This window comes from Geotrypetes seraphini, chromosome 11, assembly GCF_902459505.1.
Source record: "Geotrypetes seraphini chromosome 11, aGeoSer1.1, whole genome shotgun sequence".
In the NCBI taxonomy this organism is placed as follows: domain Eukaryota; kingdom Metazoa; phylum Chordata; class Amphibia; order Gymnophiona; family Dermophiidae; genus Geotrypetes; species Geotrypetes seraphini.
This window is the reverse complement of record NC_047094.1, coordinates 29,359,327-29,386,247: the sequence shown is the minus strand read 5'-3', so window position 1 is coordinate 29,386,247 and position 26,921 is coordinate 29,359,327. Positions and strand designations below refer to the sequence as shown.

Sequence of the window (26,921 nt, the reverse complement as noted above, 5' to 3'; positions counted from 1 at the left end):
AGCATAGCTAAGCATTCTTAACTATCACAATACAGGCTACTATTATGGTAGTATGCTTCCTCTATATCAGTGTTCACTGCAAAGCACAGGGGACAATGGCAATCCCTGAAGCTAATTCAAAATATAAACGTGCATATTTTGAATTGGTGTTATAGTTATAACGTCTGTGTTTATACAAGTTAGTGTAATCCCTAATGAGGCACATTAGATAGATCGTGAGCCCACCGGGACAGATAGGAAAAAATGCTTGAATGCCTGATTATAACCACTTAGATAACCTTGATAGGCGGTATATAAATATCTAATTAAAAAAAGAAAAGAATATATACTCCCTCCCTTGTCTAGAGGCTTGCTGCTGGCACTATCTCCAGACCTGCTCTATTTTTCTTCAGGACTGCATGACTCTCAATGAGTTTGAATTATACAGTGTAAAAATTCACACATTATTCTTGTGAGAAAGTAGAAATATTGAAGTTAGGACACTACATAGATCAAATTCAGAGACTGCCTGGCAAGAGTGAGTAAGTGAGTGTGTGTGTGGGGGGGGGGGGGGGAGATCCATCATGAAGGAACTGGGAATGTGTCGATGGCAAATAGATTTGACACTGGTTGAAGAAGAGAGCTTCAGGGGAAATGTTGGTTAGGGGGGGACAAGATGGACTGAGGTAGAAAAAGTCTGGAGAATCAAACTTCATTTAATTTACACATTTTGCATCAAGTGTGCTTGAAGCACCAGACAAGCTGCATCTACTACTATTTATTTATATAGTGCTACTAGATGTATGCAGAATTGTATACAAAACAAGTACGAGATAAATGGAAAATAAAGTTTTCAGAACTGTTTGGCCAAACTGACTCTCTCGTCTGGAATGATTCTTCAAATAATAATGAGACGTGAAGTATGGATTGAGGACCAAGTGGCTGCCTTACAGGTGTCTTCAATGCGAGTGTAATGTAGGTTAACTACTGAAGTCACCAATGCTCACACTTTATGCAGCCCAAGCACAGCAAAAAGATATACAGTCAGCCAGCCATGTTGAGATGATTCTCATTGTGATAGGGGTTCCAAGTCTGTTTGAATCAAATGACAGGAAACGTCGAGTCTTGGAGAGAAGACAGGTAGAACTATAATCTGCTTCAGATGAAAGCCCAAAAAGGCTTTAGAGAGGAACTTTGGATGAGTGCAGAGAACTACCCTGTCATGGTAGAATGTTGTAAAAGGTGGGTCTGATACTAGCGCTTGAAGTTCACAGACTCTGAATGTAGAAGTGATAGATATGAGGAATACCACTTTCCAAGTGAGATACTCAAGAGATGAAGTCGAGAGAGGCTCAGAGGGAGGCTTCATCAAGGCAGACAGTACCACATTAAGATCCCATGCCACTGAAGAAGTCTGAGAGGTGGCATGGTTGGAAAAAGTCCTTTCATGAATCTAAAAACTAAAGGATGAACAGACGATGGGATGCACTGATAGCACTGAGGTGAACTCTTGACTGAAGTAGTCTTAAGACCAAAGTTGGAAAGGTGTAGGAGATATTCAAGCACCGATGGTAGTGGGCATATGACTAGATCCAAAAAGTGATGATTACACCAGACTGTGAAGCGAGTCCACTTGAAACAGTAACAGCATTGAGTGGATGGTCTTCTAGAAGCTTCAATAATGGCAGATACTGGTGCACAAAAGTGTTGAGTTATCTAATTGTTGGGAGAGAGAGATGCTAGGCTGTGAGTGCTAACAAATGTAGATTGGGATGGAGCAGACAACTCTCGTTCTATGTTAGAAAGGTTGAAAGATCTATAGGGTGATGGGTTCCTTTTTGCTGAGTTGTAGGAGGAGAGGGAACCAAGGTTGTTGACAAGGCCACTGTGGAGCTATTAGAATCATGGTGGCCTGATCTTGTCAAAGTTTAAGCAGAGTTTTCCTGATTATAGGAACTGGTGGGAATGTGTACAGAAACTGGTTCATCCAATTCCAGATGATTAGGTATATTAGAGAAGCGGTCATACACATTGACATCTAGAAACATAGTGGCAGAAAAGGGCTATAGCTCACCAAGTCTGCCCATTCCAAGTATTCGCTACCGAATTTACTCCCTTAAAGATCCCACGTAAGCATCCCATTTACTCTTAAAATCCGTCACGCTGCTGGCCTCAACCACCTGCAGTGGGAGTCTGTTCCACTGATCCACCACTCTTTCGGTGAAGAAGTACTTTCTGGAGTCTCCATGAAACTTCCCTCCCCTGATTTTCAGCGGATGCCCTCTGGTGGTCGAGGGTCCCTTAAGACAGAAGATATCATCTTCCGACTCAATGCGACCCGTGATGTACTTAAACGTTTCAATCATGTCTCCCCTCTCTCTTTGTTCCTCAAGTGAGATTCTCAGTCAGGCTTATCTGTGCATAGCTATTGAGACTGCAGAGCTCTGAGAATTGATGTCAAACGCAAAGCATCCAATGTAGAGATTACCATATATTTCCTGGTTTCCAGAAGATCATTTATCAGAAGCTGGTAAGAGGACAGATATTTTGATAGAATATACTGATCATAATGAAGCATCTTTTGTATGAATGATTTCATATAAAAGTTGTATCTAAAGTGTAGTTTAAGATTCTATTCGCCAGCATAGAAGCTTGAAATATTCTGCGTCCAAACCTATCTAGCTTCCTGCCTTCTCTCCCTGGAGGAATACTGACATATTTTCTAGTACTTTCTCACCCCTCCCCTGGCTTTTCTAGTATCTTCCATTCAGTTTGTGCACCTTTTATGCACTGCTCCTTAAGTGATACATATGTAAAGAACATGTCTACTAAAAAAAGGTATGTAGCATTGTAGCAATACCACCTGGGCCACAAGAACATTGATAAATTGATCTTTCAAAGAATGCCCAATTAGATGGAAAAATAGATACCTAAGAATAAAAGCCATAGTTAAGATTAATTAAAAAAATAAACAACCCTCACAGGTCTAGGCTAGAGGCTGTAGTCTGCTTTCAAAGCCATCAATGGTTTCTACAGAGATTAACTAAAACTAAAGATATTAAGAAAAATTTACTTGCAGAAAATTAGAACAAAACAAAACCCACCTGAAGATTCACTCTCGATCCCAGGATACTCATCCTCTATGGCACTTACAGGTGGAAGATCAATCAAAGCACGTATGTTTTTAGCCAAAGTAGAAAGGCCAGTAATATTCTGTTGCTGCCATACTCTGTACACTTGCTTCAGTTGTCCAGAAATCTCTTTCCATTCAGCTTGGATCCATTTAGTCAACGTAAGAATTGATTTAGCTACTGCATACTCTGCTTTGGCCGATTTGCAAAATGATATGGCACAGGAACTCAACATTTCCATTGCATGAGTTGACTGACCTGCAAAAATAAGTGTTGGTGCACACAAGAAATTAGAACTTGAGCAAATATGACCTTATGCAGGACCCTGTGAACAACTTCCATAGGTCTCTGTTTTATATTCTTTCTGAAAGCATACTTAATGGAAGATTAGGTTTATACCTTCGATAATCTTCTTTCGGTTAGTACCTGTAGGATATCATACACTAGGTGTTCAATCCCAACCCACAATCCAGGCTTTGCAGAAATCCACAACTTTTCTGAGCACATACACCACCCCCTTAGCCTGAGAGCTAGTAACATATCCAGTTAAATCCCAAAGCCAAGCAACAAACATGAACAAATCCATAACAAGGAGGTACGAGGGAGGATCTCCAGCAACATAAGTAATAACTTGGGTTTTTTTCCTCATTTTAATGTTTATTAATTTTCATTTTCATGATCAACAAAAATCAACATTTTAACAGTTACACTTCAAATATCATAAAAGTAACAATAAAATTAAATCATTGGAAAATGTCTTCAATTGTACTGTTAGTTAGTCCACTATATTTAAGGAGTGAGCTTTAAGAAAAATCAGTATAGTTATAATTCTTTAAACATTCTTAGGTAAACAAAGAATAGACCTGAATCACACCTAGGGCCCTACTAATTAGGAGCCTTCCTGTTGCAAGTTATTCGGGTTAACAGCAGTAGACACCTCATTAGCTGAAATAAATCTTGACAATTGTGAAGATTCAAAAAATACATATCTAGTTCCCTGGAAATTAATTATATATTTACAAGGAAATCTAAGTACAAACGTTGACCCCAATTTTAACACCTGGGGGCGGAGAATTAAGAATTGCTTCCTCTTTTTCTGGGTTACTCTAGATACATCTGGATACATTCTAATTTTATTCTTCATAAATTCTGTATCTTTAAATTTAAAGAATATTTTCAGTAACCACTCCCTATCAGATTCCAGTGCTAGTTGTACAAAAAGCGTAGCCACAGTTATCTGGTCAGAGTCTGATCTTTCTAAAATATTAGTCAAATCTAGTACGTCTAAAGTTCCTTCCATAGGAACCTGTTGTTCTTCAGCCATTTTCTTCTTTCCAGTTGGAAGGTAATATATTCTAACCACCGGTGGGTAGGATGTTTGTGGTATTTTCAAAACTTCAGTGAGATACCTTTTGAACAGGTCAAGTGGTAAAACCAATTGCAATTTAGGAAAATTAATTAACCTCAAATTTTTACTTCTTGACGCATTCTCCAGCATCTCAAGTTTAAAATTAATATTCCCGTTATCTTTCATTAATAGCTGATTTTGCACAATCAAAGTGTCTAAGTTTTGTCTATGTTGCAGGACATCTGCCTCCATTTTATCGACTCTTTGATGTAATTTTGTAGTATCCAGTAATATTCCAGAACAGTATGAAGTTAAATTTTGCATCTGAGTTCCCAATGAGGTCTGCAATTCGGAAATAGCTTCCCAAATTGAATTTAGGTCTATCACAGCTGGTTTTTTCACAGGAACTACTACAAACGGTTTAATTTTCATAGTACCTGAAAATTGCTGTTCTGGAGATTGACTCTGCTGATCCCCTACCAAACTCACAATCTCACGCTGTGGCAGTTGTGTTCCTCTGGCGGTTAAGACATTCTGGACATCCTGATCTTCCCCTTCTTCGCTGTCCTCCGAGTCTGCCGCCTCACTTGCCTCACTCGTCGCATTCAGCGACGAACATGGGCGTGGCTGCACTGGCGTGCTGCGCTCCTCCAGGGAGAAGCAGACTGCCTCAAAGGAGGCTCCCGAGTTCCCCGCCAAACTCGCGCCTCCAGCCAAGGCACTCTCCTCCGGCATTCCTCTGTTACAAAACAGTATTTGGTTTAGCACCAAAATACCTCTCTCCCCACTTTGCTATGATTCGCACTTTGCTATGATCCCGCAGAATTCAGCTGTTCGCCTTCCCCTCCATAAAATTATGTCAGCTCAAAAGATTCCTCGACAAAACCTTTGCCTTCCAGGCTGCTAAGCTGAATCCTTGGCTAGCCCAAATGATTCTCGAGGCCTCAACCTACCTCGACTTTAGAAAACTTCTCAAAACATACCTATTCAGCGAACAGGACCCTTAACCCTCTCTCCCTGCAATAATCCAACTCCCGCCCTCCCCCACCACTCTCCTCCCCTCCCTCTCCCCTCCTGCGTTTCTCTCTCCCTCCTTCTTCCCGGCCAATCCAACTTGTCGCTGCCTGTAACTCTGTTAAATTTCTGCTAAAATGTTCCAACATTTCCTTCCTCATTGCTTGTAACCCCGACAAAATGTTGTAAATCCATGTGCAGATCGGATCTTAATTAATTGATGTGAACCGCCTAGAACTCATTGGGTATGGTGGTATACAAGAACATAATAATAATAATAATAATAATAATAATAAATGAAAGAAGATTAACAAAGGTATAAACCTAATCTTCCATTCTGTTACATTCCCTTCTGGATTCCATATGCTAGGTGACATACCAAAGCAATAGTAACATCTAGGGAGGGACACAAGAGCCTGCCCTCAACACAGAGGTCCCAAAAAACAGCATCATATAATAATAATAACTTTATTTTTCTATACCGTCATATTCAGTCGACTTCTAGGCGGTTCACATCGAAAGAAGGCTGGACATTCAGCAAATTACAAATGCATGAGGGGAATGTTACAGAAGAAAAGGGTTGTAGGGGAGGGAAAGTAAGGGAGGGGAAAGGGGGGGGGAAGTGAGAGGGGTAGGAATTGCCTGAAGATTGCTAGCCGCCACATCCACCCAGTAAAAACCGTGTAAAAGTATGAAGAAAGGATCAAGAAACCGACCTGCAAATTTCATCAGGATGAATCACAAGAGACTCTGCTCATGACGCAACCACACTTCCAGTCGAGTGGGCATAAAGCAAAATTGGCAGCTGCTTGCCACAGGTGATGGAAGTCGTGGAAATGGCCATTCAAATCCACCAAGTGATCAAAGCCTTGGTCACCGGTTGACTATGGTGAGGCGCAGCAGTAAGGTTAAATAGGTGATGAGACAGCCTGTAAGAGGGACCATGCTCCTGGGTCCAGGAACTTTTGGCTGAGGAAATGGGTTTCCAATCCTCCGAGCCTTTCTCGACGATGAAGAATAAGGAGTATCTGCCTAAACCCCAATTCGTGTTCTGGAACAGGTTCCAGTATCCCGATGTCTACGAGGCAATGCAGAGTATCGCGGACCCTGGACTCCGTTCGGGTGAACTTGCAGGAGTCCAAAAACCAAGACGGAGGCAAGCAAAGGAGGACTAACTAGTGTCTGATGAAAGTGGAGTCCATGCCTGAAAAAACTCAGAAGTCAGCCTTCGACGAGGAAGCCATGCCCAACCCCTGGAGACATCAGGGCCCTTTAGGCGCAGCCACTGCACAGGAACTTGGGGACAGCTGGAATTGGAACCATTGTAACACGGAAGGAAGAGTACTACGACCCCCTCCCAAAGTCCAGTGAAACTTGTTCACAGGGAGCAACTTAGGGCGGCATTTGGCAACACCTGTATAGAGGTCATCTAGACCTATACCAACAAGAAGCTAGCCCTTGAAAAAACGTCTGTTTAAAGTGATCTTTGAGGCAGCATCCCCAGTCCGAAGATGGATCCCAAAGAGTCCGGCACGCAGACACTGCACCAGCAGAGAATGTACCAAGAAACTGAATGAGATCATAAAAGATGCCTGGCACCTAATCCACACCAACCATCACCAGCGGAGGACAGGCACGCACCTCCATAGAGGACACAATGCGCAGGCTGGAATAACAGGCACACATCTGAAAGGAAGAGGCCACCGCCGCTTGACTACCCGAAGATGATGCTAGAAAAGAATGTTTTGTAACATAATATCACCCTGCAATCCCGAGAGTCCTTAAACATCACTCCCCCATCACTAGGGACGGCTGCGCGCTGGATAACCTGTGCCACAACGGAATCTACCTCGGGCTGTTTAAACCTGCCAAAAATGAGGATCCAGGTGATAAAGCATAGACATAGCTTTAGAAGATCCGAAAGAGGTTTCTGGGGTATTACATTGTTCTGAAACCAGACCAAGGAGCTGTGGACTGAATGGAAAAAATGGCACAGGAGAACGGTCCAGGACTGAAGCCTGAGAAATGAAAGTTGGAGCTCTTTCAGATCATCATCCGTAAAGAAGCAGACAGAAACCTGCTAAATATCTGCAAAGAGGGCTCCAGAACAGGAAGCTACGCCACAGGCGCAACATACCGAAAATCTCTGATGTGCCTGCTGGCTCAGTCAAACAAGTGGGGTCTGAGGAATACATCTTTCAGAGAAACCGAATAAAATCCAGTGAAAAGGCCCACTCCGCAACCTTGGCAGGGCTGTTGAGCAACATGCGTTGTGCCAAAGGAGTCCCCAAACTCGAACGCAGGCATTTTGCACCAGATCCAGGACAGCCTCTGGACAAGATTTTCTTTAGAAGGTACGGATCCAGGCCAGCTCCCGAGCCTAAGATTACTTGGAGGAGGCAAAGTCAAAAGCTCCCGCCCCCTCCCCCAACGTGCTATGGCATGCGGTACACGATCACTAAACCGGCACAAATCCTGCGCAATGTCCACATTCAACAGATTAGGGGCTGGGGAGTCCATCCAAAACAATTTTGTGTCAAATTGAGAGTTTTTTGAGGCAGAAATAAAAGTTAGAAAAAAAGATTGATTTTAAAATCCAAGATGGCCACCCTTACGAATTCACGCCAAAAACGGCAAAAAGAAAAATCGAAAAAAAAGAAAAAGAAGCAGAGCAAAAGCAAAGACTTCTGCACAGATTGCTTGCAGAAATTGTAAATGGATATGTTCCTAGCTCACAGGCTAAGAGGGTGGAGCATGTGCTTAGAAAAGTTGTGGATTTCTGCAACTCCCAGATTGAATACCTAGCTACGGAATCCAGAAGGGACGTAACAGAATTATGCTTAACAAACTGTACACAGTAAAATGTTAATTGATTCATCAATCAGATCACCCATTCTTTACTTCTATTCAGCATGGAGGGGGGGAGAGATAGAAGCCACAGCTTGGAGAGAAGGAGAAAAATGCTGACTGTGGGGTGGGGTGGGAAGGAAGGAAAGGAGAATAGAAATGCCAGAGCATGGGGGAGAGGATGAAAACAGAGATAAAAATGTTCTTTCCCTAAATGTGATCCCCATCTTTATTTTAAATTGTAACTTCTTGCCTTCTCGTTCCCATTGTTTCTAGTATTGTCTTTTTTTTTGTCTTAAGTTCAGTCAACTATCTTCAATGTTTTAACATGTTTATACTGTAATTTTTAATGTACATCGCTTTGAATTAAGAAAAGCGATTAATCAAAACCTAATTAAACTTGGAAACTTGGAAACTTGGAGAGGGGGTATGTGACATGAATCATGTATAAATGAGAGAAGGGACAGAGAGAGAGAGGGCGCGCAGTGGATGGAAGGGGCAAAGAGAGAGAGAGGGCGGGCAGTGGATGGAAGGGGCAGAGAGAGAGAGAGAGAAAGAGGGCAGGCAGTGGATGGAAGGGGAAGAGAGAGAGAAAGAGGGCGGGCAGTGGATGGAAGGGGCAGAGAGAGAGAGGGTGGGTAGTGGATGGAAGGGGAAGAGAGAGAGAGAGAGGGCGGGCAGTGGATGGAAGGGACAGAGAGACAGGGTGGGCAGTGGATAGAAGGGACAGAGAGATAGGCATACAGTGGATGAAAAGAGCAGAGAGAAAGGGAAGATGCTGCATGGAAGGGAGAAAGAGGACAAACACTGAATGGAAAGAAGAGTGAAGAGAAGGTGATTAAAGCTAAAACGACAAAGGATAGAAAAAATATTTTTTTTGTTGCTTCAGATTAATTATAGCTGTACTGATAAACATTTATAAAAAGAAAATGAAAATAAGGCAATCTTTTTACAGGACTAACTTTAATATTTTTTTCCAAGTTTTATTAAAATTTGATTCAGACGCTTATCATAAGTTACTAAGTAAGTTACAAAAATAAAAATGGGTGTCAAATTAAAAACTAATAAAATACATACAGGACATGACAATAAACAGATTAACTTGAACCACAAAAGAAAGGGGAGTAAAGTACATTCTTTAAAGGAAAGAAGGCATTTAAGAAAAAAACTAATTGGAAGGGTTCGAAACAAGATCCTAGAAAACGGAATAGAAGGGTTTAACTGATGATAGATTATGAACTGAAGGCATGGTACAGGCAGTCAAGAAGTTTCTTAAAACTTAAAGTGACAGTACACTTTTAATACAGTCTGTATCGGGGCTCCATGGATGACATCACCCACATGTGAGAATATACTGCCTGCTTGTCCTGGGATAATAGATGTTTATCTGCGGATAGCAGGATCTTATTGCTACACCATCCCCTTCTCCACTCCTCCGAAGTTAAAGCTAGCTAAAGAAATACTTTGAAGAGAACTGTTGAAAGAGGGAGCACTGGAATGACCATGCAAACTCCTAAAATATTTCTAGCGTTCTCTAGTCTCTTGGAGGCTAAACCCAACAACTCTGCCCCAGTGATATCACCTTGTGGCTGTAGGCTCCTGCTGTCCACAGAAAACCTTCCCCTTTTAACAGGTATGCAACTAGGTTTTCAATCTCTGAAAAACTGCAAATAAATAGTAATTGTGCATTAAAATTTGCAGCTATATGTCATATTTAACTTTTTTTCCTATATAGGTTGTGTCAGCTTTTGCTCACTTTAGAATTTATTGAAACACACAATTCAATCAAATGTACATCCAAACTTCTGCAATCTGTAAAACATCAAAAAATGCTTTAAAACTGTATTGTAGATTTTAAACACCAGTGTTGAGTTAAAATTGATTTTCATACTTTCACAACAGAAATATTGCACAGACTAATAAAACAAGCCATTTTTTATATTAAATCTACTGCCATGGAAAACAAGAATAGGAGCAAATTTTGTCCTGCTACCAAAAAAAAGCACGTACCACAAAAATAGAAATGAAATTCCATGATCCAAAAGCATAACCCAAAAATAAAAGTAAAATTATAATTTTTACATGTTTACTAGCTGTTTAGATTGCATTTAAATACCATACATTAATTATAATTATAAAAGTATGGTTAATCTATACTAACCTGCTGTGTATAGCAATTTTGCTTTTTCAATATCCAACTCTGGCCCCCACTTTTCATCCACTTGCCCCTGAATGCACAACTTTTTAAAACAGTTGACTAAATCTTGTGCTGTGGTTGCCTGTCCCAGTTGGATCTCACCACATTGAGCAAGTAATCTTGTAGCTAGAGCTACATTTCCACGCTTTCGAGCAAATTTTGCTGCTGTTAAACCCAACTCCATGAGATGGCTTTTGATTGGAACAGTTTTCTCTGAAACAAAAAAACAGATACACTTGGTTCAAAAGGAGATTTCTGTGCTAAAAGTGATACAAACATATATACCATCTATCAAAGGTACTCAATTACAAGCACCTAATTACTGCATTCCACTACATTTCCTCTTAACTAAGCCTTACACATAATCCACTTACAAAGTTAATTTTAAGATGGTGCACAGATATTTTGTGATAATAATGTTCCTTGCTCTCAACAGAATCAAAGTCAAATTAGGTTTACAGGCAGCTCTTTATGAACTTATTTGGCTTGACTGTTGATTTTTCAGGTGGTTCTTGTTCTGCATTCTAGAGATACTGATGGATCCTGAAGCTAAACAAATCCTGAGGGGACAGAATGCTGCACTGTTACCCATTCTGGAACTCACTAAGGATGGGATATACTACAAAATAAAAATAATGTTCCTCAGCTTTACTCCATGCTGCTGCTCAAGTGGGCTGCTACCTCAGTGGGCTGAGAACCAAGGAAATAAAGTTCAAACCCCACTGCCACACCTTGCAATCTTGGGCAAATCAGTTACCCTTCCATTGCCTCAGATACAAACTTTGGGCCCCTTTTACAAAGCCACAGTAGCAAGTACCAGCAAGGCAAATGCAACACAGCTCATAGGAATTAAATGTGCTGCATCACAATTGCCATGTGGGAATCACCAACGTAGCTTTGTAAAAGGGGCCCTTAGATTGCAAGCCCCATGTGTGGTTTAGATAAGATCATGAAGGGCATAGAGAGAGTAGAGAGGGACAGATTCTTCAAACTTTCTAAAAATAAAAGAACAAGAGGGCACTCGGAAAAGTTGAAAGAGGACAGATTCAAAACGAATGCTAGGAAGTTCTTCTTTACCCAACGAGTGGTGGACAACTGGAATGCGCTTCCAGAGGGCGTAATAGGGCAGAGTACAGTACTGGGGTTTAAGAAAGGATTGGACAATTTCCTGCTGGAAAAGGGGATAGAAGGGTATAAATAGAGGATTACTGCACAGGTCCTGGACCTGTTGGGCCACCGCGTGAGCGGATTTCTGGGCATGATGGACCTCAGGTCTGACCTGGGAGAGGCATTGCTTATGTTCTTATGTTCATATTCCCTACAGTTAAATGCCCCGAAACAGCCTTGTTTGACAAAATGCATCGGGCACTGTTGCTATGAGCACCTTGAATAAATCTGTTGATTGTTTTGTTCGACATTGGATTTTTGGGTGAATCGCTTGCCTTGTTGCTTCCTCTGTACTTAAAATTTAAAACAACAACAACAAAAAAAGCCCCTGAAGATTAGCCCATGTTATCTGCTGCAAGACTCATTTTATTCCTATGGGCCCTGCTACAAATAACTTGCAATCTTTAGTAAAAGACCTCCTAAATATTTTTATACACTACAGAACATAGACTCACAACTTACTATTTATTTTCTTCAAATAAGACTGTGCATTTTTATTTATTAATTTGCATTGAAGTATAGATTTGTACAAAACTTAGAACTTTTTAAAAATGAGTTCAAATTAATTCAAGTTCTGAAAATTACAATACTTGTAGCTTGTCCTTTCAAAGATATTGCAAAGCAATTCTCAAAACTTTAAAAAAAAACCAATAGTAATATTTCATAATATAATCTTAAAAAACTCCAAAATGATATCTCATAAAAATATCAATTAAAAGAAAACCATAAAAATCAAATATATAAAAATATAAACCATGAAAAAAACCATAAAAAGCCATTTATTAACCATACAAATACCCCTACATCAATTTGTGAAAAGAACCATCTATTGATAACAGATCATGGTTTAATTACGATACCTTTGATTTTTTCAGCCAAATTACTCTGGTACAGAGTATATCTCAGTGCATGTATCCATGGTCTCACATCATGACGTTTGCATGAGCGCAAAGCCTCACTGAAAAGAGGGATAAGACAGTCCTACACAGGGTGCAAAAACAAACAGAGGAATAAAAAGAAATGACTGTTACAAGGCAGTAGAAAATGTTTTTAAAATAAAGTCCAAAATCCTAAATGGAAACCAACAGACCAAAGCAAGCCTTAAAATACACAAAATCTTTTTTCAAGCAAAAGACCAAAAGTTAAGAATAAAATAAAATGATCAGATTCCATCATGCATGCCCATTAAAGCTTACTTATTTCAGAAACATTCCGTCCCCAGCCCCACCCTCACATGAACCTCATTTCTCCTTCCCCAAGCTCAGGGCAGCGTTTAAGGACCTCTGCGCATGTGAAGATGTCGACATGACGACATATGCATGCCAACTAGATGACGTCTGGCATGTGAGGCAGAATGGTACAAACATACTTTTGTCAGTGGAAATTGGGCTTTGTAAGGACTCTCCCTAGGCATCCAAAGACTTACTTTGGGCCTCATTATCTGACATGCCCAGGTTTACACTGCTTTTGTCTCTGAATCCCCCTGTCACAGCCATAGACCTTCATCCTCCTTATCAGTTAGTAACTGAGATAGAAAAGCATGTAATAAGCCTAGCTTAATGTGGTTCATTACAGTGGCGCTGACAACATACAAAATGAAAACCGAACAGCAGCTGATCCGGTGTCACATACAGTATACTCCATTTTTACAGTTGTTCAACAACTTTTTCTGGAAAGCTATGGAAAAATTAGGTTCTTACTTGCTAATTTTCTTTCTTTTAGTCTCCACAGACCGGCATGGGATCAGACCATCAGAACAGATGGGTTTATGCTCCTCTGCCAGTGGGTGGAGACCAAGAACACATTGACTTTTGGCAGTAGTACAAATGGGCTGTGCAATCACATCTACAATCAGTCTGATGAATAGCCAAGCAGGAACTAACTAAGAACTGTAGACTTTTACTCATTATGACAGGGGTTGCCATACAGCATATCACAAAAAACTGGAAAAATTGGGATAGGCTGAGTTACAATTTTTGGTGGAATTCTTTATGTCATATCTTTAAAATGGAGTGTGTAATAGCTTTTCGGCAAGGGCACTTTAAGAAATTTAGGGATGTTTGGGAACCATTAGAAAAATACTGTGAAGAATGAATATTGGTTTTTTTTTCCCTTTGATTATGCACAGCCAAGGAGGGGGAGTGAGGGATAATTCTTGTTTAGGGTTTTTTAGATTGCAGATAATTGTTGGGTAGAGTAGGGAGAGGGGTATTGATCTGTTTGTATCTTGCGAGAATATTAAGTGATGTTTAAAATGTAAAATGTTTTTATCCAGTATTGCACTTATTGAAAGTTTTAAAAATGAATAAAGATATATATATAAAAAAAAAGAACAGTAGACTCCACTCCCATATGGAGAAGACAAATTAATTGTGGAGATGCTGTTGGATACTGATTAGAACAAGAACCTTCAAAATGTCTACAGTTTGCCAGCTAAACCAGCCGAACCAAATGAATAAAGATATATATATATATATATATATATATATAAAAAAAAAAGAACAGTAGGCTCCACTCCCATATGGAGAAGACAAATTAGTTGTCTGGGATGGACAGGGAGACGCTGTTGGATACTGATTAGAACAAGAACCTTCAAAATGTCTCTACAGTTTGCCAACTAAACCAGCCGAGCCAAATGCCGCTGCTCTTAGTATACTCCCCAAAAAGAACAGTAGGCTAACCAGATCCTCCGAAGCAGAGGATTCGCAACACAAGGCTTCTTCCTCAAAACACAAAACCAAAGAAACCTGAAGGATAAGCTCCTGCAGCTCTTCCCAGTGAAAAATGTGAATAATCAAAGCATCCTCGCCGTCTCTAAAGCCTAGCATCAACATCATCTGTCTCCCCAAGAGGATCTTTGGGGTCTACCAACAGGTCCAAGTCCTCATCAAGCGAAACCAGGTCACCTAGGAAAAAATCCTCAACCCAAGAAACCCACGGCCAACTGGACAGGGGCAGAGGCCGAGAAAGGCTGAACGGGAGTAGATGTCGAAAGTAAAGACCCCCCCCCCCCCCCCCCCCCCGCAGAAGAACCAGAGACCCCCGGGAAAGAAACTGGACCCCCAGCCGCATGCAATTAAGTCTTGTACATGGCTAAAAAAAAAAATCAGGGGCACTCACTGCAGGAGTAGAAGAAACCCCAAGTCCTGTTCCTCTCATTCTAAAACAGGAGGGAGGTCACCTGAGGCCACAGGCAAAATGGCGGAGCTATCCGCCACAACTAGAGAAAAACCCACTGAAAAAATCTCCCCTGAGGCCTGCAGCAGCAAAGAGGCCTGAAAAGACCCAGCCGCTAAAGTAGGACTACAGACAACAGCCGTTGTAGTGGTAAGGGAATCCCCAGCAATATCAACAGTAAGGAAAACCTTCTCCCTGACCATCGGCAGCAGGGGAAATTTGTGTGAGTAGTAGGAGAAGTCTTGGCTTTTCCACTGCATCTCCACCGAATGGTGCACGCCCAAAGGGGAACCCTGCTCACCAGCACCTGAAGCCAATAAGGATTCCCCCTCGCGGCGGCTGAAGCACTTCATGCACACGCTGGCCGCATCCACCCCTTGGCGACCACACAATGAGCAATTTTTAAGCATCTTTGAATGGAAAGTATAATAGTTTTATAAAATATGGGAGCCATTAACATCTTTTTGTCATGATTAATGCCATTTTTCTATTAATTATACACCATTTAGTGTTGAAAGAGGGGAAGGGTTTAATGGGAGGGTTTATGATCTTATAATGAATAATGTGATTAGAAGGAGGGTGGGGGGAGGGTTGCATTTATATTTATAAGATATAATGATAAGATGTTCAAGTGGTCTAATTAATAGTGTTTATTATGAATTTTGTACACTTGATGAAAGTTTAAAAATGAATAGAGAATTTAAAAAAAACATCAACATCTTTGAAGTGCTCATTGCGAGCCGCTAAAAGAAAACCACCAGTTAACAAAGAAAGTCAATCAAAGACAATTAAAGGCTTCCTTTCTGCCTCAGGATTATTATATATATATATATTTTTTTTTACAAAGAGAAACTTTAATGAACAAATGAGCAGATCCCACAGGCTCTCAAAGCTGTAGTCTTTGCCTGAACTGTGGCAAGGCATACTGCTGAGGCTCCTCTAAGAAAAAATTTGGGGCGGTGAGGGACATGGGGGTAGGGACTTGGCTGTCCGAGTGTGGCATCCCCGAGGTTGTAAGGACCCCAAAAAGGGTCCCGCAAGTTCTGTCCAGGCAACAAAAACAGGGACAAAAAGGCCACAAATGAGATCCAACAGGCCCTAACTAATTAAAGGAAAAACTGCACAGGCTTACCACCACCACCTGCTGGAGACTGAGAATAGACTGATTGTAGATGGGACTGCACAGCCCACTTGTACTACTGCCAAAAGTCAATGTGTTCTCAATCTCTACCTGCTGACAGAGAAGCATAAACCCACCCATTGGCCGGTCTAGAGAGGCAATAAAGAATTAGATATTCTTCATATGCAGATCATGTATTCAATTCCACAGAGGTTGTTGGTCTTTAGGGAGAACTGTTCAGCAAACTATACCCTCTTGAGCAGTATAGCCATCAACCTATTAGGCTATATATAAATATAAATTACCTCAGAAGAAAGCTTGTTAGACACAGTGTTCTCTATGGCTGATGAACAGTACAATTGTAGGGTAGCCAAGATTGGTAATGACTGAGATACAGTCAATGTAGCTAGTCGTAAAGGTCCCATGGCTATTCTTGAAGTCTGCTTCAGGTACTTTACCACATTTCTGTAATAAAATTAAAACAGCTATGCACTTTCTGTTAACAATGTAGAAAAATGCAAATACAGTCAAACCTTGGACAGCAAGTAACATGGTTTGCGAGTGTTCTGCAAGACGAGCAAAACATTTTATTAAATTTTAACTCGATAAACGAGCGTTGTCTTGCAGTACGAGCACATATCGAACGTCATGTCATCAGAACCCACTGCTGAAGCGTGCACATCTTATGCCGAGTGCGGCTGAATGTAATAAAAGTGTTACGCCCAATTTACCCACAGTTCAAACATGCACGACATGCACGCATCTTACGCCGAGCGCGCCTGAACATAATAGAAGAGTCACACCCAATTTACCCATAGCTCAAGTGCTCACAGCATACAGTATTTTGTATTAAAGTTTTTGGGTTGTGAAATGAATCATCTAAGTTTCCATTATTTCCTATGGGGAAATTCTTTTTGATATACGAGTGCTTTGGATTGCAAGCATGCTTCCGGAACGAATTATGCTCCCAAACCAAGGTTTTACTGTATATTGAAAAAACAAGGCATGTTACTATACAGTGTATTTGTGAATAAATAATCGCACAAATCACAGTGAAGCAAATTCAGGGTTCATTATTAAAGTGTAGCTATAGTGCTCACTTATTTGCTTTCAATATAAAATTCAAACTCAAAACTAATTTTATCTAATTCTATGATCAGAAAAACATCTAGGTTCATTACTGGGCCCAAACTGAGATTTCATTATGCAATAGAAATACAAACATTTTTACACTACACATTACTATACGGACAAACGAGTAAAGGATTTTTACCATCATGATTAAACTTACTCAGTTATCAACTGAACCTTCTGTTCTTGTTCTGCATGGTTTACAGCTGTAGTTAAACAAATTGAACTTCTCAGCAACTGGACTTCAATTGCTTTTTGAAGTTCCTTTGGATCTGGACTTAACATGTTTGGGAGCAACTTCTTCATGTCTACAAAAAATTCAAGTCAAAGTCATACTATAAGTCTCTCTCAAAAAGGCCGTTAGTTGAAGAATGAATTGGAAAGTCTCCAATGAAAGATTTTTCTGCACTGTGTGTAAAGTGTATGTTTATGCTTTCAAAAACATAGAACATATGCTTCAGTTTTATACTGGGTCAAGCTGATGAGAGGAGGGCAATGTGCTTTGAAATGAAGTAATAATAATTTATTTCTTATATACCGCCAAAGCCGTTTACAACAAAGAAGGGCTGGACAATCAGCGAATATAGGTACAATCAGCGATTAAAGATACAATTTATATGGGTAAGCAGGAAACAGGTATAATATAAAGAGGCCATACGTGAAGAAGTAGGGAACAGGGGGGGAGGCAAAAGAGATCTTGAGAAACAAGAGGTCACCAACAGAGGTCAGTACTGTAGTCACCAACATTTCACAGCTTAACTTATTTCATAAGCACCACAATCCTACAGAAAAGGCACCTTTCATTGTCTCCTAGTTGTGACAAGTGGAAAAACAGTACTGAAACACACCATGTATTCCATGTCTTTATTTATTTGACTAGCCTAGTTTATTTTATGCATACCTATTTTGTCTTTTGAGCCTCCAAAAAGAAGATTAATATTTTCTCCAGGGAGCAACTCAAGTTGTTCTTTGCATTCTAGAAACTCATTGGACTCAAAACTGCTTAAGGATCTGAAAAACAAGAATTGAAAAATGTTAAAACAAGTAATATTTATAAGCTAGATTATTAATACCAAGGTTACAGAAAACCAAAACACATCCATCATTTAAAAAAAAAGGCAAATCTCCCAGGAGAGAAGCACTTAATTTTTCCGCAATTAGTGTGGCTGCAGAAAGTACACAACACTTGAGTAGCACAGGACAATGCCCTATGGAGTACGCACTCAGGTTATGACCATTTTTGGGAAGCTCTGAGTAGAGGCATTCCAGTCACAACCTGCTCATTAAGCATAAAAATGATGGTGTTCAGCAACAATAATGTTAACCAACAAGGGCTCAAAATACTTAACCAAGTTTATGATGATTTCAACAAAATAAGTTATTTGTCCAATGGGTTTTGGAAAGGTTCTGCTCCAAGAACAGCTGACAAAAATATTGCAGCTATTTTTTTTGAATGGCTTGTGCACAGTTTTCCTCAGTGTGCTGCTAGTTGGACCCACGTCGGACTGAACCTCAAACCCCCCCCCCAACCCGGAAAAACTCATCTGCTGGTCCACTATTAATCTCGGCCGAGCTGAGAAGGAGTCCAAACAACCTGTGCTCAAGCTCCTGACTAAATCAGGAAGCAAACAGCTATGCAGATAACTGCCCCTGAGCTAGAAAAAATATATAAGCAGGCTGGCTAGCTAAGTATTCAGAGAGACTGATCCTGTTAGCAGCAGACTTCCGCAGTGCGAGTTTGCATTTTCTCCCAAGCAGAGGTCCCATCACATGAAATCTCTGGGCACTGAGCCTCTAAACAAACACTGAGAAAAAATACCCCAAAATAATAAAACTACAGAGCAGATATATACTTCTGAGCAACTTGCTTTCAGAAAACAAACTAAGGGGGTAGGAAAGGCTCCCTAGGAAGGAGGTGGAGTTGAAAACATGCTTGAGAGTTTTCTGCAAGCAATTAGCGGGTTCAGATGCAAAACCTTATGGTTCAGGATGACTAGACACATTGCACTAGAATCTTAAGCATACAGTATACATCAAGGAAATTACCTCCTTAATCCACTAGGCCACAGTCACCTTTGAGGCCATTTCATAAGAACATAAGTAATGCCTCCGCTGGGTCAGATCTGAGGTCCATCGTGCCCAGCAGTCCGCTCACGCAGCGGCCCAATAGGTCCAGGTCCTGTGCAGTAATCTTCTATCCCCTTTTCCAGCAGGAAATTGTCCACTCCTTTCTTAAACCTCAGTACTGTACTCTGCCCTATTACGTCCTCTGGAAGCGCATTCCAGTTCTCCACCACTCGTTGGGTAAAGAAGAACTTCCTAGCATTTGTTTTGAATCTGTCCCCTTTCAACTTTTCCGAATGCCCTCTTGTTCTTTTATTTTTTGAAAGTTTGAAGAATCTGTCCCTCTCTACTCTCTCTATGCCCTTCATGATCTTGTAAGTCTCTTATAATATCCCCTCTAAGTCTCCTCTTCTCCAAGGAAAAGAGACCCAGTTTCTCCAATCTCTCAGCGTATGAAAGGTTTTCCATCCCTTTTATCAGACGTGTCACTCTCCTCTGAACCCTCTCGAGAAATGCCATATCCTTCTTCTGCCTCCCAAAGAGTACACAATACAGGCAGTCTTAAAGGTTTAAAGTTACAGTAATAATAATAATAACTTTATTTTTCTATACCGCCATAGTCGGGCGACTTCTAGGCGGTTCACATTGAAAGAAGGCTGGACAGTCAGCGAATAATGAGGAGCCTAAAACAGAAAAGTTAAATAAACAAATTACATACTAATTTAAGTTCCATGGGTAAAGGATACATGAAAATTGGAGCTTCCTGAGAGATTGAATAGCGTTTATGGGGGGTTTGTTTTAGTTTGGGGGTGGTCTGTTTTGGTCAATGAATTTGTCGAATAGGGCGGTTTTTATTGCTTTTCGGAATACATTGTAAGTCAGTTTTGGTTCATTTATGCAGTTTCGCAACCAGTCTTGTTGTCTATTCGCTTGGAACATGAAGGTTCTATCCAGGAAGGATTTGTATCTGCAACCTGAGATCTTTGGGTAGGCAAAGATGTTTTTGTTTCTTGTTGTTCGTGTGGGGTTGTGCAGAATGAAGTGAGTTTGCAGGTAGGAAGGTGCTAGTCCCAAGACTTGTTTGAAACAGATACATGCAAATTTGAATAGTATTCGCGTTTCCATTGGTAACCAGTGTAGTTTTTTATAGTAGGGGCTGATGTGGTCTTTTTTTTCTCAGACCGAAAACTGTCCATGCTGGGCTCTGTGGATGACATCACCCATATGTGAGAATATACTGCCTGCTTGTCTTCAGATAACACAACCTCTCATCTGCTGGAGACTAGGAAGTACTTTCTTTGGCTGTGGGCTGCACAGGATACAGAGGACAATTTCTGTTCCTTTTTTGATAGCACTACCTTTGCTACAGTCATTCAGGCATGTGTGATTTCCCAAATGTATTACTGTAACTCATCATCTGCTAGGATCCCAAATAGCCTCAACTGGCATTTATAATTCATTCAGAATGAAGCAGCCCAAATACTGCCAAGCAACAACAATTAATATAGGTCACCATACCCTAAAATCTCTAAATCTGTACACTGATCGCAGACACGCTGTACCAAAGTTCAAAATCCTTGTGCTGCCATTTTACACCAGTTAAGAAAAGCACCTGTCACACGCTTCTCTAGTTCAGTTCCTACCCTGTTGATTTACTATCACTAAGATTAGTGAAGGGTCTGCTAGCCATTACAAAGCTACCAAAAACCAGCTCAAAGCAGCATTTAGATCAGAAACTAAACTACAGCCCACTTTTCAAGCTGTGCTTCCTAATCTTCAAAAGATTGATGATAGGTAGCAGAATTGCTCCTATCACTGTGTTTTAATGCTTTTATTTTATTGTGCCTTAATTGTGTACTGTATATATCTTAATGCAACCACCTTATTAGGATTCTACTTTGTTATAACATGCGTCAAACCCTCTAGTTGGAACTGCAAGTAATAAATTAAATATCGATGAATATCTTACTTTATATAGTTGAAGTCTGCTTTCAGGTTAATTGTGGCACCATTTGTACTTTTTTTCAGGTCTTGTACTGTGTTTTGCCATTCTTGAACTGCAGACCAGTCAGCTATTGAAATGTAGCACTCACATGCTTTGTTGCCCAGATAATTTACAACCTCAGGTGAAGTCTCACTCGGTTTACTCAATACAGTTTTTCGAGTGTCACCTGCAAGATAATAAAAACAATAAGATCTTTAAAGAACAAAACAAATCATTTTCTCCTGTAAGCATATAAAATCTTTTAGGGAGTTAAGTGCAAATTTTTGTTAATTTAAATTAAAAGACAGTGACTCGCACGCATAGAAGAATTTAAATTGACAAGGAGTACTATTAAAGAGCCATCACCACTGGGGTATTTATTTTCCTAAACTAGTCGGTTTGTTAAAGCACTTAAAAAACAAAGAAAATGACAGGTAGGCCCTTAGATCTACTTTTGCATGAACCAAAACAAAATGAGAGGTTATTTCAAAAGCATCCTGTCAGCAGATAGGAATATAGGTGATAATATGGAGACCATTGGCCATTTTCTCAGGCTAAGCAGAAGTTTGAGAGGCCTTCAAGATTAGAAAGCAACAAGACTTTACCAACATCTTTCATCTTTCCGTCATCTTTCTATGTTTCTAAGACTTTACTAACAATGTACATACAGTTAAATATAAATCAGAGCATGAATCAGAAGCTGCTTGTATAGATAATTTAGAATTTTATCCTGCTTGTATAAAGTACATCTAGATGCAAACATCCAGAGGAGTAGATCAGTCAGTAGCAGAAAAATGGAGAAGGAAGCTGGTGGCCACCTTACAGACTAACCAATCTGAGGCATGTGCTTTTGAAGACAGGAGTCCATCAAAACCATGAAGTGCAACTGAAGGACTTATTTCCAAAGCCCTCTAAGTCCGATGCAACCAATATGGACTTAGCAGGTTTGGGAAATAAGCCCTTCAATTCTTGCCTTCAAAAGCTGAAGCCACAATAAATCTGTTTGCCTCTAAAGTGTCAGTAGTCCATAGGCTATTATTGAAATGGCTTGGGGAAATCCACTGCTTATTCTTAGGCTAAGCAGCATAAAATCTGTTTCCTACTAGGGATCTAGCTAGGTACTTGGAACCTGGGTTGGCCACTGTTAGAAACAGGATACTGGATTTGATAGACCTTTGGTCTGTCCCAGTATGGCAATTCTTAAGTTCTTAGGAGTCCAAAAGCAAAAGGAGAGACTCCTTTGGATTTGTGCAGTGGACTTTTCTCTGTTATTTAATTCTTATGTTCTTGTCATTTTAGATATAGAGAGAAACTTATCTGCAGTAAGGTAAATCTCACATCATACCCAAAGAAATTTAGCAGTTTGTGAATTAAATTTTTGATGACTTCTTCTCATTCCTAAAATGAGGCACTCGAAGAAGGAAAAACCTTGCTTGGGCAATACATACCCAAACACTGGATGAAAAGGTTATACAAAGGAGATTTTATTTTAATTTTTTAACACAGTTCATAATTATATAACACTAAAACCCTGCAACCATTTATCTCTCTTCCTTTCCATCACCTATTTTAAAATGGAAAGATTAGGTTCTTACATTGGTAATCTTTTTTCTTATACACAGGGATGGTAGTCTTGGCCAGTGGGTTAAGCCCTCATCAGCCACAAGGGTTGTAGAGAGCCCATTGTTTTGTTTTCATGCTCCACCTCCCATTACTCTGGGATGAGCTCCACCTCATCAGTTGGTACCAAAGCTTCTATCAGGTCCTAGAATGCAAACATAAGAGAGGGGTGCTGGGAAACTCCCTCAAACCACATACCGTATATACTTGAATATAAGTCGATCTGAATATAAGTCGAGACCCCCATTTCCCCCCCCAAAAGGAGGAAAAATGGTTGACTCGAATATAAGTCAGGCGACTTAATATTCAAGTGCTCTGATGGATCTGCATCCAGCGCCTCTTCCCTGTCAGACTCTGCACCCAGCCCCCTCCTTGCCAGGCACTACACCCAGTTCCCTTCCCTCCATCCTCTGTCAGGCTCTGTACCCAGCCCCCTCCCCTGTCAAACTCTGCACCCAGCCCCCTTCCCTCCCTCCCAGGCTCTGCACCCTACCCCCCCCCCTCCCTGCTATGCCGATCCCTGGTGGTCCAGAGATGCAGTGGGCAGGAGAGAGCTTTCCACGCTCATGCCTCGCTGCTAACCTGGTCAGTTGCTGCCGTGGCCGCTACAAGTCCCGGTTTCTTCAGCCGCTGAGCGCCACAAGCAGGAGTGCAATTTGGCGCTGAGCGGCTTCCTGACTGACTCCCGCAAATTCTCAACAATTTTTTGGCCCAAAAATCCCGGTTTATATTTGAGTATAAATGGTAAGTCTATTCTGCTCTAAATAAAAACATTAAACAATGAAACTTTTAAAACACTACTAAGCAAAACAAACGAGGAGGAAACAAAAGGAGCCACCTACCTGCATGACATCTGCACCAATAGTTCTGTTGCTCAGTATTTAAAATGAGCCTCTTACGAGTGAATTCCTCTTCATTCCTGACCCTACTGGGCAGGAGATAGAAACAAGACATCTGACTAAGCAGGCATTTCTGAAAAGGAAAGCAAGCTAGTATACATCTGACCGGGCGAGCGTCAAGACTACCATTCCTGTTTATAAGAAAGAAGATTAGCAAGGTAAGAGCCTAATCTTTCCTTCTTGTGCAACAGGACCAGAAATCTTGACCAGCGAGAGATATCAGAGCAGTCCCCTGTTCCTAGGGTGGGAGATTAACCTGCTGCTAGTACTGAGGTCCCAAAAGTGGTGTCTAGTCCAGCTTCTACATCCACCCGGTAAAACTTAATGAATGTGTAGAGATTGAACCAAATGGCCACCCTGCAAATCTTTGCAGGTGAAACTGCTCTAGACTCTGCCCAAGACTACGACGCTGTGAGTTGAGTGCGTCTTCACCACCACTGGAGATTGCTTTCTGCTTCCAATATAGGCGGAAGATATTGCCACCCTGATCCACCTGGATATGACTTTCAGCACTATCTGCTTTCTTCACTCCTGCAGGTGTGAAGGCAGGGAGTCGCACCTCCTAATTTATGTGAAAACTGGACACAACCTTCAGTAGGAAGGGACCATTTGAATTTAGTTGTTAGCCTCTAAGATTTGACAAAAGGATTCCCTGCAGGACAGAGCCTGCAGCTCCGACACTCTGCTCGCTGATGTCACAGCCACTAAGAAAAAACTGTCCTAACCGTTAGATCTATTAGGGATGCTGCCTCCAAAGGCTCATACAGGGCCTGTAGGACCAGATTAAGGTTCCAAGATTGAAAGGGCTGGTGCACTAGAGGGCAAACATATACTGCTCCCTTCAAAAATCTGGATACATCTGGATGGGATGCCAAAGAGTGCTTACTAACCTGAGCTCTGAAGCAGAAAAGTCCGGCTATTTGTACTTTGAAAGACCCAACTACCAGGCCTTTCTTCAGACCTTCCTGAAAGCCAGCACCACTGAAACTGGTGCTGTCATCAGATCTAAGCATTTTTGCTCGCAACAGTTCCTGAAACTTTTTCGGGCTGTAGTGTAAGCTGCTAGTGTGGACTGCTTCTTGGACCTCAGTAATGTGGCAATAGCTTCAGTTGAATAGTTTTTCCATCTTAAGGCTTCGTGCTCAAGAGCCATGCTGTACAACAAAAGCACTCCGGATCCTCTAGGCCAGGGCAATGGGACACTGTGAGAGAAAATTCAGATGACAAGGAAGCCCGAAAGCCTCGTCCTGCTGCAGACTTACTAAGTCACCTTGACCAATATGGAGAGCCACCTTGAACAATATGGAGCTACCAGGATCACTCGACCTGAGTGCAATCTGACCCATCAAAACACTCTTATCATTGGCCTTGGGGGAAACATATACAGGAGCTCCTCCACAAGCCAGGCTCAGACCAGATCGTCCAGCCCAGTGCTTCCAGGCTCATACTTTTGGCTGAAGAAATGAGCCCCCTTTTTGTTGGATGCTGAGGCCATGAGGTCGAACATCGGATGTCCCTAGTGCCTGACTCTGCAGTCAAAGGCCCTCCGAGAGACCACTCCTCAGGATACCAAGGTCTGCCAACTTAGGAAGTTTGCCTGCACATTCTCCAAACCAACAACGTGAGCTGCTGAGATGGCCAAGAGATGGGCTTTTGCCCACCGAAAGAGCAGACGAGCTTCTAAGCTCAGTGGTGCACGCCTGGTGCCTCCTTGCTTATTTATATAGGCCACTGCAGTTGCATTTATCTGAGAAGACTCGGACTGACTTTCCTTCCAGGGCATCGCCCAGAGCCCACAGAGCTAGCCGTATCGCTCTCAGCTCCAAGCAGTTGATTGACCAAGTCCTCTGAGATGGGAACCACTGCGCTTGCAGCGAATGCCCCTTCTAATGCGTTCACCAGCCGAACAGACTGGAATCTGTTGTCAGAATTGCCCACTGGGAGATACTCAGTGGCATTGCCCTGGCCAAGGATTGGTTCCAGCCACCAGTCCAGGCTGCTTCATGCCTTGCCTGACCATAGCAGCAGGAGGTCCAGGGCATCCGATTGTGGAGACCACCTGGAAAGAAGTGGCCACATTTATTGTAGATACAATGGATCTCAGCATTGCCAAGCTGTGGGAGCTGGCAGGCCGCAAATCTACCAAATTTGTCTCACGAGCTTCATTTTGCATGATTCTGGGAGGGAGACCCTGCTCTGCACAATCTCAAAACGGACTCCCAAGTATCCATGGACTGAGTTGGGAGTTTTCCTGAAGTTGATTACCCAGCCCAACATCCGTAGGAGCTAGACCACTTGATCCACCACTTTCATTCCCTTGTCTCTCAAGGGTGCTCTTATGAGCCAATCGTCCAGGTAAGGATGCGCCTGAATTCCTACCTAGCAGAGGTGCGCTGCTACCACAACCATCAGCTTTGTAAAGGTTCATGGTGCTGTTGCTAGGCCAAAGGGAAAAGCAGAGAATTGGAAATGCTTGCCCAGAATATGGACCCTCAAGAACTTTCTGTGAGCCAGAGAGATGGGAATATGCAAGTATGCCCCTTTTAGATCCAGAGAGGCAAGGTATTCCCTCAGTGCAACAGAGGCGATGACCGACCGCACCATTTCCATGAGGAAGCGGAGGATTTTGAGGGCTGCTTTGACAGACTTTAGATCCAGAACTGGACTCCAATCTTCTTGGGCATGATGAAGTATATTGAGTATCTACCCAAGCCCCATTCTCCTTGCGGTATAGGCTCTATGACTCGTAGAGCAATGATCTCTGAACCATCACCCGCTCCCGGGCAGCCTTTTCCAGTTTTCCTGCCAGAGAAGTGAGAAACAGGTCTGGGAGGGGCTGGTAGAATTCTAGCTTGCACCTCTCCCAAATGACTTCCAGCACCCACTGATCTGAAGAGATCTTTACCAAGCCTGCCAGTACTCTGCCAGACTGCCTCTCACCCTTTGGGAGCGAGGGGGGGGGGGGGATGAACAGCCACTGTCCTGGCGTCATTGCTGTTTCTAGGAAGCTGCAGAGGAATGGCCTTTTGACACTTATGGATGCCTGGTACTCCCGAACCTTTGTCTTTGGCCCTGAAATGCCCCCTGACTGGAGGATGGTCCTGAATACTAGCAATACCGCTAGAAGCAACAACATTTTCCCTTGCCGGACCCCCTCACATTCCAAAATCTGCTATCTGATAATGATTTCAGGTTACGATCCACCACACTAACCATGAGATTGTCCAGGGCCTTGCCAAAGAG

General features: G+C 41.7%; 1 protein-coding gene across 2 annotated transcripts in view; it reads right to left on the bottom strand.

The window, feature by feature from the left end:
* Positions 1-26,921, bottom strand: part of SMG1 (SMG1 nonsense mediated mRNA decay associated PI3K related kinase) — a 257,696-nt gene that overhangs the window by 122,483 nt on the left and 108,292 nt on the right. For both annotated transcript variants that reach the window (XM_033962915.1, XM_033962916.1), the window contains 7 exons: positions 21,145-21,346; positions 18,013-18,122; positions 17,272-17,419; positions 16,286-16,445; positions 12,544-12,664; positions 10,481-10,729; positions 3,084-3,368 (listed from right to left, as the gene is read on the bottom strand). In XM_033962915.1, coding sequence (XP_033818806.1) covers positions 3,084-3,368; positions 10,481-10,729; positions 12,544-12,664; positions 16,286-16,445; positions 17,272-17,419; positions 18,013-18,122; positions 21,145-21,346 — 1,275 coding nt within the window. The remainder of the gene's footprint in view (positions 1-3,083; positions 3,369-10,480; positions 10,730-12,543; positions 12,665-16,285; positions 16,446-17,271; positions 17,420-18,012; positions 18,123-21,144; positions 21,347-26,921) is intronic.